The sequence below is a fragment of the Vigna umbellata genome, chromosome 1 (genome assembly GCF_029865625.1).
Source record: "Vigna umbellata cultivar VRB3 chromosome 1, Vumbellata_1.0, whole genome shotgun sequence".
In the NCBI taxonomy this organism is placed as follows: domain Eukaryota; kingdom Viridiplantae; phylum Streptophyta; class Magnoliopsida; order Fabales; family Fabaceae; genus Vigna; species Vigna umbellata.
The window spans coordinates 109,289,182-109,302,646 of record NC_142165.1 but is presented as its reverse complement, the minus strand read 5'-3'; the positions used below and the strand labels follow the sequence as shown (position 1 = coordinate 109,302,646).

The 13,465-nt window shown below is 34.4% G+C and overlaps 3 protein-coding genes across 3 annotated transcripts; 1 reads left to right on the top strand and 2 right to left on the bottom strand.

The window, feature by feature from the left end:
* Positions 1 to 1,057: 1,057 nt before the first annotated feature.
* On the bottom strand, positions 1,058 to 6,371 carry APA1 (aspartic proteinase A1). Its single transcript, XM_047308164.2, has 14 exons — positions 6,150 to 6,371; positions 5,194 to 5,568; positions 5,024 to 5,084; positions 4,461 to 4,555; positions 4,236 to 4,348; positions 3,900 to 4,068; positions 3,792 to 3,831; positions 3,633 to 3,697; positions 3,273 to 3,386; positions 3,075 to 3,139; positions 2,806 to 2,962; positions 2,608 to 2,727; positions 1,476 to 1,564; positions 1,058 to 1,349 (listed from the first exon to the last, which is right to left on the bottom strand). Exons 2-14 carry the CDS (start codon positions 5,560 to 5,562, stop codon positions 1,265 to 1,267), a joined length of 1,542 nt encoding a protein of 513 aa, XP_047164120.2. The 5' UTR covers positions 5,563 to 5,568; positions 6,150 to 6,371; the 3' UTR covers positions 1,058 to 1,264.
* Positions 6,372 to 9,498: 3,127 nt separating this feature from the next.
* On the top strand, positions 9,499 to 11,044 carry LOC124833673 (wall-associated receptor kinase 3-like). Its single transcript, XM_047308206.2, has 3 exons — positions 9,499 to 10,349; positions 10,580 to 10,624; positions 10,717 to 11,044. Exons 1-3 carry the CDS (start codon positions 9,539 to 9,541, stop codon positions 10,842 to 10,844), a joined length of 984 nt encoding a protein of 327 aa, XP_047164162.1. The 5' UTR covers positions 9,499 to 9,538; the 3' UTR covers positions 10,845 to 11,044.
* A 169-nt stretch (positions 11,045 to 11,213) lies between these two features.
* On the bottom strand, positions 11,214 to 12,945 carry LOC124833679 (putative pectate lyase 2). Its single transcript, XM_047308212.2, has 3 exons — positions 12,184 to 12,945; positions 11,847 to 11,950; positions 11,214 to 11,768 (listed from the first exon to the last, which is right to left on the bottom strand). The coding sequence occupies exons 1-3, from the start codon at positions 12,904 to 12,906 to the stop codon at positions 11,411 to 11,413; spliced, it is 1,185 nt and encodes a 394-aa protein (XP_047164168.1). The 5' UTR covers positions 12,907 to 12,945; the 3' UTR covers positions 11,214 to 11,410.
* Between the last annotated feature and the right edge of the window lie 520 nt (positions 12,946 to 13,465).

The window sequence follows — 13,465 nt, the reverse complement described above, 5'->3', positions numbered from 1 at the left end:
TATAGGAAAAATGACTACTTTGACACAAATTTTTTCTATGTTTGGATTCAATTGACACTTTTACACCACGTGAGGACGACAATGAAACTTTTACACCACGTGAGGACGACAATGAAACTTTTTAAAAAATGAGGATGAATTTGACACAATTCAACCAAACTGAGGACAAAGGAAGCAATTAAACCATAATTATTTTCAAATGGAAATCAAAAGAAGCAAAGGAAGTAAAAGATAAAGACAATGATGGACGACTATGAATGCAGTGTCGATCACGTTAATGCAAGAGTCGGAGATGTGACATGAAGGCCATTAGCGGTGGGTGAAGATGGTGAAACTAGCGTCAGCGACAATTACCTACCTCAGTGCTGCCATGGCTGCTGACAAATTTTGCTTATATTCTCTTTATTTCCCTTGTTCTTGTCAGATAACCACCTTTAAAATCCTTATGTATCGCTACCTTTAAAATCAAATGTACAGCTAATTTTCCAAATCCTTATTTAATATCAAACCAAACAAAACCTGAAAATTAATTTTTATCTACGACGTAAAAAACCTAAAACTAGAAAATATAATGAAGAAGCTCTAGTCGACTGTAGAAATATTCCCACTAAAAACAGGATATTAGAGAAAGTTATAAGAAAAAATTAGCATAAAAAAAGTGGAATTTTAAACTTAAATTTCAAATTAGATATCCGTAAACTTAAAATATGATGAGATTTAGAGGTGAATTTTGATCTTGTATAGCATCTAATGCTATCTTTAGTTGTTGGCTGTCAAAAGGTTTGACACGGTTTCTCAACAGGGTCCTCAAAAGATTATACGTCTTTATAATCTATACATTTGGAAAATCATCTTTTAAGTTAAGATGATTAATATCTAATAAGACATTAGTCATGATTAAATTTTACATGAATTGATCGTTTGCAATTAAAGTTCCAGTATTCTAAAGATACGTGGATTGGATTACATATGTAATTTTAAAGCTGCCGGTCCGCCTTTTGTTTTATCTACATAACATTCTCATTTTATCATAGTTTTAGAGAGAACTAACGAGGGATCATGAGAACTAAAATCTTTCCACTAAACAGTGCATACTAATCACAGTACGGAGCCTGCTATGGGCTTATGCCACAGATACATCTGTTAAGCTACATTATGAAACACCCGAAGTATTTAACATCGATATAAACACGTACAAGCCATAACTTTAGGTCCATTTGATTGCAATAAACAGAGCAAGGATAGCCATATTCTGATAATCACTTTACGCTGCATCAGCAAATCCCACTCTTTGATTACCAAAATCAAATACTGTATGATAAGGCCCCATGAAGACGTCCCCAAGTATCCTGCATTAACAAAGATCCCATTTTGTGAGAATCAAATCAAACGAATTACAATCCAAAAAGACAACAGAGAATAAAAAAAAAAAAAAAAGTAAATGTCATGAGGCTAGTTGAAGAAATTTTGCGTACCAGAGAGGGCCACGAGGAGGTGGAATATCTATAGCCGTAAAGCCACTAATGCACTGAGCCACAGGGCCTTCACCCACTTTGAGTATGTACTGAATAAACCAAATAGAAACTAAATGAGGACACGTGAATATTCTTGCAAAAAAACTTATGCAACTCCCCCCACATAAAATTATGAGCGCTTGAGAGACCGATCTCCCATCCTTGTGTAAGTTTTATTCCTGTTAACCTTTTTATCTTTTTCCAAATCGTCCCCCCGATGACAGGAGGTTAGAAAGAACTTCATATATCGACAAATCTAAGGGTACAACTTTTTTCTTTTTGCTCTGATGTAAATCTTATACTTGTCGATGTGACATTATTAGTCATTCAATCAACAATTTGAAAAAAGAACAAAAGATTTAGTCAATGAGTTTACGTGTGGGCGCCACATAATATCTTCCTTCTACAGGAAGATTATGGGAATAACATCAATGGAGATTCGAATTTAGGGATTAAATTACCGTAAAATTTTATTATAAAAGGGCTATAAATTAACGCTGTTAACAATTAATGGAACTCCCCTAACATCCTACCTGATGTTGGTTTGTATTTAGTGGGAGACTAAAGTTGATGTCAAATCTTTGGAGCACCAGATTGATTTCACATATATATTGGTGGATCAAATTAGTGTTTACTCGTAATAAATGTCAATTCGTTCGAGGAAGAAATTGATGGCAAATGTAAATTTAGGTGTGTACTTATTTCTTTGTACTAACTACTTTACTACCCATATGTTGGTATTAGATAACAGAAGAATAATCACATAATCCCATTCCGATAAACCGCTTGACTAGTAAATAATTAGTTAATCTTACCCTATGGAAAACAAGGCATCAATAGGATATGGGTTTTGTAGCCCATGGTTTCTTTACGTACAGTTATGAAATTGCAATTCAGCTGATGTAACCAGGTTTATCTTCAATTCTGTTATTGATTTTATTTTTCTATAAAATGGTGCCTTGTTCTCCTATTACTCTTAACTCCTACCGCTCTAAATTTATCTTGTTTTCATTAAAATAAAATTCGGTTAAGTGATCAATCATAACAAAAGCATTAAAGCAACAAATGAGGTTTTAGCCTGAGGAAATCTTACCTCCTCTGGGCGAAGGTCAAAAGTTCTTCCACCAATAGTAAAGGACACTACAGGTAATGAAGAGATATCCCCGCAGCCAACAGAAGATTCTCCCATCGGGCTTGGCATTTTATCGCAAAGCTGCAACATCATCATGAAACTATGAATCAAGAGGTGCGGAAAGATGCTTGAATAGCAAAATTAAGAGAACTGGCTCACCTGATTGACGTAGTTTAGTATCTGATCCTGTGTCTGATTTCGGCTGAGCTGGTTCTGCATCCAAACAACCGCCATCTCACACGCAGAACAAGCAGCATCATTAAGACCACCGGATGATTTTCTAGCATTCTCATCCACAACGCTCTCTATGCCCATACTGGAGTGAGGGGGGTGAACAAATAATAAAATGGAAATCATGTGTTAAAATATTAAAGTATTTAAATAAATTGCCAAAGACTCAAAGGAGAAAAAATATTTTCAGGACTTACTCAACACCACGAGTCCCATCAAAGGTGCACAATCCAATTTGAGAACAGATCTTCTTCGGCTGTGCCTAAAGTATGTAAAGCAAAAAACATAAGAAAACTTAATTTTAAAAGAATATAAGATCTTTCAAACAGCCATTCGTAACAAAGGGCAAGTTATTAAAAAAAATATGGCAAGAACAAATTACAAATGGTACTCACTTCAGCCAAAAGCAAATTCAATATCGTTTGTCCATACTCTGCAACAACGGTCTTGCATTCTTGGCTCATAACTCCAGCTGCTCCAATTGCATGGTTTATCATAGTTATTACAGCCTACAAGAACAAAAGCAATAAGTGTTCACAGAAAAAAGCTATTGCGAAGCCTTTGTTAGACCTTTTCGCGTATGACAACATAAACAGTGCAATGAGAATTGTGAATGTCTAAAATCTCCATAACTGTTGAAATAGATCATGAACCGACAGAGGAATATCTTATGAGAGAGTGCTGCATATAGTATAAGAATTTTAAATTGAAACTATACAAATGTTAATCAATCTATATCTAGCATTTGTCCATACCGTTGGACCAGCCAATAGCGAAGTCCCTGAGTCTGCAATGGCTGAACAACCACCAGCACAATATCCTGAATGACAATTACATCAGCTTAGTCAAAATAAATTGAAACTATAACCAATGCAAAGCATACACCATACGAAGAACACATTATCTACACGTACCAGTGGGTTTACCACCAATTAGTACATCTCCCATATCAAACTGAAAAAGAAAAGAAAATTAACATAGAGAAAGGTAAAGAAAACATTAAGTACAAAGAAAATAATAACCTGCCAATATCCTTTTCTGGTCACAGGCACATAAGTATGCTCTCCCTTATAGTGAGCAGGGTCAACACCTCCAAAAACAATCTCACCCCCTTCCTCTTCCTCTGGTTTGCGGTTTAACCAAAATGAAAATACTGGTTCCTTAATAAGACCTTGTTTAACCATGTTGTACCTGACAGATAATAAGATAAGATAAACACGGGGATTCACTAAACTTTGAAGAAAAGTAAAATGGGACCCACTAGGTCTGTGTTAAGCAGCCTTAACTTGCCTTTGCAAGAGGCTGATTCAATCAACTTCTAACAAAATAATGAATAAAATTGAAGTCATAACAAATACCACACTGGAACAGCCTTTCCAACAGATATCTCTTGAAATCCAAGTCCCAGTATACCATCAAACTTGGCTGCCAAAAATACAAGACCTGGCTCCCTAGTTGCTTCGATAAATTCCTGTTGGGAATCAAAAGGAATTCTGTTAATTACTAATCAATATATTATGAGAAGTCATCTTACACCCTCCTCGATTAAAATAAACATTGATGATCAGCAATATAGCCCTTACCTGGTTCTTTACAACTATGTCACCGACTCTAACATTGTCATAGCTAAAGAAACCAGAAATTGCTCCAGTACCATATTGAATAGCAGCAGCAGTTCCTATATAATAGCGGGAAAGACATTGTGTTATAGAGAAAGACATAATCCCAGCATCCTTTCTACATGAGCAAAACAAGAAGTGGGCCAAAACAGAGGAACATATAAACACTGGTAACAAACAGATATTTTCCACAAACCAAATTACAATGTCAGAACCTACAGACATCCGAACGTTCTACTACCATTAAGGCCCTAACCATATGTTAGATGGCAAAATTTCAAACTTCGTCTCTATCGTATCGTAGAATATATGTCCGTTCCTATTGGCATAATACAGAGATTGAAAAAGTACACGGATTCAAACTAATCTGAAAAATGAAATAGTATTTGCCAGCTACTCAAATTTCAAATCTTCGGTTTTCAAATTTATACAACGAGGGAACTTCCGCAAACAGTTTTAGTTAAACTACGGGCTAAAGGAACAACGTTAACTTTAAAGCGTTATTAGAAATGACGAGGAAGACAAACCATTTCTCCTGTAAGTACTTGATCTGCTAGACCTGTACTTAGCATGGAAGTAGCATGCAAGCTGCACCAAAATACAAAATGACATGAATAAATACTGAACGAGAGCAATTAAATCTGGTACATATTCATAAGTGACAAATTAAATATTAGAGTATAAGGCAAAAAAATACCGAAAAGGTGCATCTGGATGATGGCACCCACAAATTAGAGCTGCCTGTGTCGAAAATGACAGTGAACTTCTGAGGAGATGTTCCAATGGCTATTTCACCAAAATACTGAGCATCCAAGTAATTCTTTAAGCCAACAATATCGGTTTCCTCAGTGCCACCGAAGTTGTTTTGAAGATGAAACTTTCTAATAGAAGCCGGGAGAGAATCATCGTTGGACCCAATTCGAGCAGCAAGCCTGTTGTTAGGGTCCAATTTAATCTTCTTGAGCCCAATCCTGCGCAGCCCATCATTGGGTGCACAAGACACGGCAGAAAACAACAGGATTGTCACAAACAAGCACAAGGAGATCACATTCATGTTGTTCCCCATATTCTCCTATTCAACCAAATTTGTAAGTTCAATAAGAATGGTTACCAAGAAAATACTCATAATTGAGGATGCTTAATATAATATAACTGACAACAACTAAAAACAAAAAAGAATAAATTAAAAAAGACGAATTTTAAATTATTGTGTCAACTTTTGACCAATAAAAACATGAATATGGAATTTTAAAAAAAAAACTAAAAAACTTGAGATATAGATGGACAAACACAAAAAGTTAAAAAAAAAAAAGACTGAAATCCAGACAAGGATAGATTTTTGGGATGAAACCTAAATAATAGTTTTCTTTTTCTCTGTAATCGGCCAAAAGAAGAAAAGCATAGAAAATTGTTCGCCTGGTATAAACAGAATACCATAGATGATTATTATAATAATAAAGTACAGTTTACAGAGACAAACTGAACATGAAAACAGAATTAAACAATAAATAATTAAGTGAAACGAAACCGATGAAAGAGAACGTCACAGTAGCGTGTTTAAAACGAGGAGAAAGGACCCGATCATTGCAAAATGAGATGCAGATTAATTGAAAAAGACAGAGAAGAAGAGTGAGAATGGAAGAATGGGATTACCGACTCTATGGAGAAGAGGATCGCAGAGCAAAGAGAAAGCAATTGAGGGAAAGAGAATGAGTTATAAGCAGTTCAGTCGAGAGTGTCTCTCACACACACACCTTCCTTGCCTTTCTTCTGACCTTACCACTCTTTATTCCTTTCTTTTCGCCTAATCAGAACGCAAAATCAAACTAGGCGGTGCAATCTTTCAATCCCCACCCTCCATTTCCACACGATCCTCACCCTAGATCTTAAGGGATAAATCACAGAAGAGTTGGTAACTGAATTTAATGCAGAGAAAGAACCATTTCTTTATATTTAATGCAGAAAAAGAACCATTTTTTTTATATTTAATGCAGAAAAGGAACCGTTTTTCTATATTTATTTATGCATGCAGAGATACGTGGTGGTTTGGATTTGGAATACGTGGCTTTTTTAGGACATCACACCATTGTACGGAAGTTACATATTCTCTTTAGTTTTTTTTGTCTTCATATGCTAATTTTAATATTTTAAATATATTAAAAAGTTAATATATTAATGTTAGTGTCTTTTTGAGGACATCACACCATTTTTCGGAAGTTACATTTTCTCTTTAGTTTTTTAATATATTAATGTTAGTGTATTTTTAATATTAAATAAAAGACGGCATAACAATCAGTAGAGAATCCGTACTCCATTTATTTCCTGGGCTTTCCTTCTCTTACTCATTCATTACTTCTATTAGGAATGTAGTTTAGGTACCATATAGTGTTAATTGTTAACAAAAAAAGTTATCCTTTATTTATTTTATAATTTGTTTAATATTTATTTAAAATATATTTTTGAGTATTTTAAAATTTATGGGATACATGTAAATATTTAAAAAATATATTTTATAAATTTTAAAATAAAATTATAAAATATAGTATAAATAAAAATAAATTAAAATTTAATTTTAATAAATTTGAGTTAATAAAATATAAATTAATTTAATAAAATATAAATTAAATTTTAATTATCTAGTAATGGATATTTATGAGTATAATAGATAATATAATATTATAGATATTAAAATATGGTTTAATACCTCTTTTGGTCCCTCGAAAGAGGGCAAATGTTCAATTGCGTCCTACGTTTTTTTCGAAGTTCAATGTGTTCCCGACTTATGAAAAAAATGTGCAATTAAGTCCTTTTTGGTAACAGCGTTAATTTTTTAACGGGCCAGCTAACAGAGTGGACTGAAGTTTGCAACGTGTATAGGGAATGTTAATACTTAGTGCAAGACCGAGCAGTCTTTCACTTATACACCGAACAGGACCGAAGGGTCCATTCTAGATAAGACTCATCATGAACTTAATATTCCCCAGAGACAAGACTGAACGTTTTGAATACCTTCTAGACTAACACAGCTGAATACTTAGTGCAAGACCGAACAGTCTTCCACTTATACACCGAACAGGACCGAACGGTCCATTCTAGATAAGACTCATCATGAGCTTAATACTCATGATAATAATTGGACGTTTACTTGTTACCATACCAAACTCCTAAGGATGTATCGAATACTAAATATTACATATAATTTAGACTTAACGGAAAATCATAATAATTATTGCTAGAACCTAAGAAATATATATATATATATATATATGCTTACGTTTAGAAAATAAATTGTAATTTATCTGATTAATCTTAGTTTTTTTACTATAAAAAAAATATTCACTTGAAGATAATTTAAAAAAAAATCATATTTTTAAGAAAATTGATATTTCATTTATATCTACTTAATTTTCTTTAGGTGAGTTAAGTCAAGGTCCACAAACGCTACATAGCATAATTCGAAGTGATGAAAATAACAATATTAATGATTCTCACTTTGTTAGGAAATGGTTTGTGCATACAGAAGTGAGTTTCTAAAGGCACTATCCCTCACAATAATAAAACTACGAATTTTTTTATTTATTTCATATATAAATTTATTATTTATGAATAAATATTAATTTTATTTTTTTAACATTAACAAATTACAATGCTATATTTTAATTTCATTTTATTTTTATTTTAGTAATTATAATAATTGTATTAATATCAATTCAACCTTATTCAACTACTATTAAACTACTGAATTTTGAGTCAGTACCTTAACCAATTTTATAACCCGTGATTTCAAAAACAAATTTCAAACAAAATAACATAAAATATTTATGGACAAAGTTCTGTAAATAACTAACTTTTGTAAAAAAAATAAAATCTGCCTAACTATATTTAATAAATCTAAATTTTTTATATCCTAAAATGAAGAAAATAATATAAATTATAAACTAATGTAAGTATTGATTGCTTATATAGACAACATAAAAATGTTTTACATTATCATCTCATAACAAATTATTATGTATATACTATATTTATTTAGTCTTATACTAGAAAAGTGGGTTTAAGCCTAACTCAACTCCACAAAACCGATTTATAAGGTGAGGTTTACATCTCACTTATATATTATATTTTGATCTTATTTCTAGTCGACGTGGGACTTCCAACTTCTTATAATATTTTTTTTAAAACAAGTATGGCATAGTAAATAAATATTTACACAAAAATGCATATAATTTATATAAATTATTAAGTATCATAAAATAAACATCTTAAAGAAAAAATACAGTAGTAGCTTCATATTATCAAATATCTTACTAAAAGCATACTACATTTTTAGTGAAAGGTAAAACTCAATTTGAGTTTCCTTACACATCTTCACAATGGTTATTATGTTGACCATAAAATTCCTAGTAAAAAAAATCATAGAGGTAATAAGTCATAGGTAGCGACTATTACCAATTTTCACGCTAAAATTTTAAATACGAATCTAAGCTTTTACATCGAATAAAAACAAGAAAATAAAGTATATATCATATAAGTTAAAGATTTATTATCAGATGTTTTTAAGTTTTTTTTTTTTTAGAAAATAGTTTTAATTTTTAATATGATTGTTATCATATTTTATTGGTGTTCCTCTTTGGTAGACCCAACATACATCTCAATCACCTAAGACAAAATATGATAATTGTTTTTTAATGATCGGTGCAGTGGTATATGTAACACTAATCTGGGATATGATATGATGTTGATACTTATTTCAAAATCTCAGTTTTGTGACAACCTCAACTAGAGTGACATAGAAATGTTTGAATTTTAATTGCAGTTACGAGTTGAAAGGTAAACTGTCGTGTCTTCTAGGAATTCTCATATCCATTAACATGTACAGCTAGTGCTTTGAAAACAAAAAGATACCAAAAGTGAAAAAAAGCAAAAGGAGAAGAGGGTGTAAAGTAACAGTTGCAGATATTATTCTGTATTGGATTTAAATTTCTTGACCTGAGCACTTTTGGTTCAGAAAGAATCAAGTTGTTGGTGGTGCATAATCTGTGATGGGTTCGCGTCTTACCTTCAAGCAAAAACCGATGTTATTACTAGTACTCATTCACTCATTGTTCACCCTGACAAGGTCGCAGTTCACCGCATGCAGAACTTCTTGTGGTGACATTCCCATCGAATACCCTTTTGGCATTGACGACGGATGTGGAAGCCCTTATTACAGATACATTCTGGTGTGTTCTGAGTCGGGAAAGCTCGAAGTCAGAACCCCTTCTGGGAGATACGTGGTTCACAATGTTAGCTATGCTGATCCTCACATTCTGGTCACCGATCCATTCATGTGGAACTGTGAAGATGGTGAAAACTATCGCCCCACAAGGCCTTTCAGTTTGGACACCAGCACACGCTTCAAGCTTTCCCCTCAGAATGAGTACCTCTTCTTCAATTGCAGTGAAGATCACGTCATCGTTAAGCCAAAGCCAATCTTCTGCGACCGCTTTCCTGAACGCTGTGATTCTTCCTGTGACAGTGGCAGCTACCTTTGCAGGCACATGCCGGGGTGCTCTTTCCTTATGAGTGGCAGTTCTTGCTGCTCTTACTCTCCAAGAGCAACCGAGTCCTTGAGGCTCATGCTCAAGTATTGTACTAGCTACACTAGTGTTTATTGGAGAAATGTTGGGGCTCCTCAACCTTATAATCAAATTCCTGATTATGGAATCAGAATTGATTTTGATATCCCTGTAACTACACGCTGCCTTCAGTGCCAGGATCCTTCCAAAGGAAGTGGAACTTGCGGATTTGACACTGAGACACAGAGTTTCATGTGCCTGTGCAAAGAAGGAAATTCCACTTCTCATTGTAAAGGTATGTCTAACAATGATCATTTCTTGAAGTTTATTTTCTATCCACTCTCGGTGTAATCAGAAAACCTTGTAGAAATTATTTTTAAAACAATCTCTGTAAAAAAGAATTAGTTTATCGTACGATTTTCATACTGCATAACCTGTTTGTTTACCTCAGCCACCATTAAGGAGGTTTGCATTTTGAAATTTGCTAAAAAAGTAGAATTGACTGGTTATTGTTTGATTTGGCAGATTTTGATACTGCACGTCACAGTAGAAGGGTCAATGTGATTGCAGGTGATTAAAATAAATAAAGTTAATGGAATAATATTCTGAATGATGTAGTTTTTGAAGTGAAAAATTCATGCTTGTGGATATGTTGGCTGCAGGGACTGCTACAGCTGTTTCGGCTGCAGGGGCATTTGGAGTTGGAGCTGGTATTTGGTACTTGAAGAAAGTGAGAGCTAAAGCACCAGTAACATGTGGAGTTCAAAGCAACGAGAATAGGCTTTTCTAAAGAGAACCAAATAACGTGAACTGCATAATCACGGAGTATCTCTTCCTTTTGTTACTTTTTTCTCCTTAGCTATTAAGGTTACTTATTTATACAACATTATATAGGCCTTTTTTGCTCCCCAGTTGGCATCATTATGTGATGTTGGGTTGTATTTTACACCAAGTTCATTGAAAGAAAACGATCGATCCGTTGCATGACCATTTTTCGCACCACTTCTAAGCCCAGATACGGATAGGACACGGACATGGATCCGGATATAAGGTTAAATTGAAAAAGTACAAGACACGGACATATTAGTTTCATACTGTCAACCAACATAAATCTAATCTATCTATCTAATGTACAAGAAAAGTGGTGATCATTCTTATTTTTATAATGATAATAATAGAAATTTTTATAATCAACGAGATACGTCATTTATGAGACGTGTCCAAGCTTCATAGCTTCTAACATCAACCTTTGAGATTATAGAAAATTTTCCTTATAGGCAGAGAGACAGATAGAAACAGAAATTTAATGAGAATATTCTGTCATAATTTTTTTATTTGACACAGTTCAAAACCATACTAACATGCTCTTCCAACAGTACAATATGTGGGGCCTGCATTGAGAGTTATTGCAGGCACCATGTATGCTGGAGCAGCAGCAAAATATTGAGTTGGTGAGTAATTTGGAGCACAGCTTCCAACTCCAGAGGGTACAAAATAAGCATCATTGAAAAACAAGTCCTTGGAAGACCTCCATTTCCAACTTTTCCAGTTCTCCTTCACTTCCCTCTTGGTAACCTGTTTTGCATTTGGGTCATTCGGTGCTACATAAAAATTCCCTTCACTTAATATGGTTGGGTTAGCACTACCGCCTATAGCATACATTTTCCACTCATCATATTTGTTGTTCACCACATGGGCATAACCAAACCTTACCCTGCATTTTCATCCACGCCAATACAGTATTTATTTTCATAGAACATGCAAATTCAATCCATACAAAAATCACCCTTACCTTGGCATCCTCTCAGTTAGGCCACTAGCAAACTGGTTGAAGGCTATTGTCACTTTCATTATTTTATCCTTTGTGAATTGGTCACTGTGTCCTAGCAACATAACCTGCAGGTACGTTTATGAATAAAAGGCAGCCACATAACGTAATCTTGTAGCCACACAATATATATATGCAGCAGGATTCTTGTATCGTTGTACTTTTCCCTAAAATGCATGGTATTTATTTAGTAATTATATTGCATGCACATGAACAAGAATCTGGTATATCAGAAAGGGAAAGGATATGATATAAGGCATCAGACAAAAAAGGAAGAAGTGGCTGTGTTTGTTCAACTTACTTTGTCGTGCTGAGTAAAGTAATTGTTAGAGATGGTAATGGCGGTTGAGGCACGAATAACATCGATTAGGCCATCGGTGGAACGAGCCAAAAAACAATGATCGATCCAAACATTGGTGGAATCGATTATGCTGATGGCATCTCCATCGGAGCCTAAACGATGGCCAACATGGTCAGGAGTGTTCAGGCCAGGCTTGGCTGGTTCGCAATCATGGATGCTAATGCCATGTATGATAACATGGCTAACATTTGATATTGTAATACAAGGCCCATCAGCAATCTCCACTTTTGCTCCTCTTCCATCAATGGTTTTGTTGCTACTCATAATAAGCTCATTTTTTAGTGTAATGACCATGTCTTTGTCGAAAATGATCCAGAGTGGGTCATTTTGGATTGCACCATAGCGGAGTGTGCCTGGTTTTGGGTTTGCAGGGTCATCGGAGGGATCGGAGACATGGTATACTGCACCATACTTGCCTCCTGTGGCCTCTTTGCCAAAGCCAATTGCACAATCAGCCAAGGCTTGGCGATTTGAGCTCCAATTTGGTCTGGCCCTCCAGCAAGAGTCTATCACATTGAGCAATGGTTTCTTAGGAATGTACTTTGAGAGAGGTTGGGGAGTGTTGTTGTAGTAGTTGTTCCCTGTTGAATGAGCAGAAACAAAGGTTGAAGCAAGGTGTACCATGAAGCATGAAAGTAGGAGGAGTGTGGTTGACGTGGCCATGCTTGTCAATGCAACAATTTCACAAAGGGCATGGTATGAAATGAGGTTATTTAATAGGTGGGAAGAAGGTTATGCACACAATCTATGAGTTTGCCTTAGAAATGCATTTTTTGGGTTTAGATAACAAAATTATGGCTTCACAAGCTTGCCTTCGTTTACTTGCTAATTATAATCTTGTTATAATCCATTTGTCATTTCTTGTATGAATAGCATTACAATGTAATGCTTCAACGGACACGGAAGTTCAATGCTTCACAACAATGCTACTCACAAAGATAATCTATTTATCAAATAATTTAGAAGCCTCATTAGAATCTCTTTACCATTGAGAAGATAAATATATTAAGATGGTTAAAATTTCAAATATGAGTCTCCATCGTACACCAGGTAGAAATGAAAAAGTAAAACCTCGTACAAGTTTAAAGATGCATTGATTTATTGTTTTAAGGTTTTGGATAAAAAGTAATGTCGATCTTTTATGTAATTAGACTCAAATTTCATTAGTATTATATCTCTCAGTCTCCTCGATGTATCCAACAAAGAGTTGGTATGCCATCTT

Coding starts and splice junctions, on each gene's coding strand:
- APA1 (XM_047308164.2), bottom strand. CDS start 5,562: ATGGGGAACAACATGAATGTGATCTCCTTGTGCTTGTTTGTGACAATC. Junction 2,728..2,805: donor TACTAAACTACGTCAATCAG/GTGAGCCAGTTC, acceptor ATGATGTTGCAG/CTTTGCGATAAAATGCCAAG. Junction 1,350..1,475: donor CCTCCTCGTGGCCCTCTCTG/GTACGCAAAATT, acceptor TTGTTAATGCAG/GATACTTGGGGACGTCTTCA.
- LOC124833673 (XM_047308206.2), top strand. CDS start 9,539: ATGGGTTCGCGTCTTACCTTCAAGCAAAAACCGATGTTATTACTAGTA. Junction 10,350..10,579: donor TTCCACTTCTCATTGTAAAG/GTATGTCTAACA, acceptor TTGATTTGGCAG/ATTTTGATACTGCACGTCAC. Junction 10,625..10,716: donor AAGGGTCAATGTGATTGCAG/GTGATTAAAATA, acceptor TGTTGGCTGCAG/GGACTGCTACAGCTGTTTCG.
- LOC124833679 (XM_047308212.2), bottom strand. CDS start 12,906: ATGGCCACGTCAACCACACTCCTCCTACTTTCATGCTTCATGGTACAC. Junction 11,951..12,183: donor ACTTTACTCAGCACGACAAA/GTAAGTTGAACA, acceptor ACGTACCTGCAG/GTTATGTTGCTAGGACACAG. Junction 11,769..11,846: donor CTAACTGAGAGGATGCCAAG/GTAAGGGTGATT, acceptor ATGAAAATGCAG/GGTAAGGTTTGGTTATGCCC.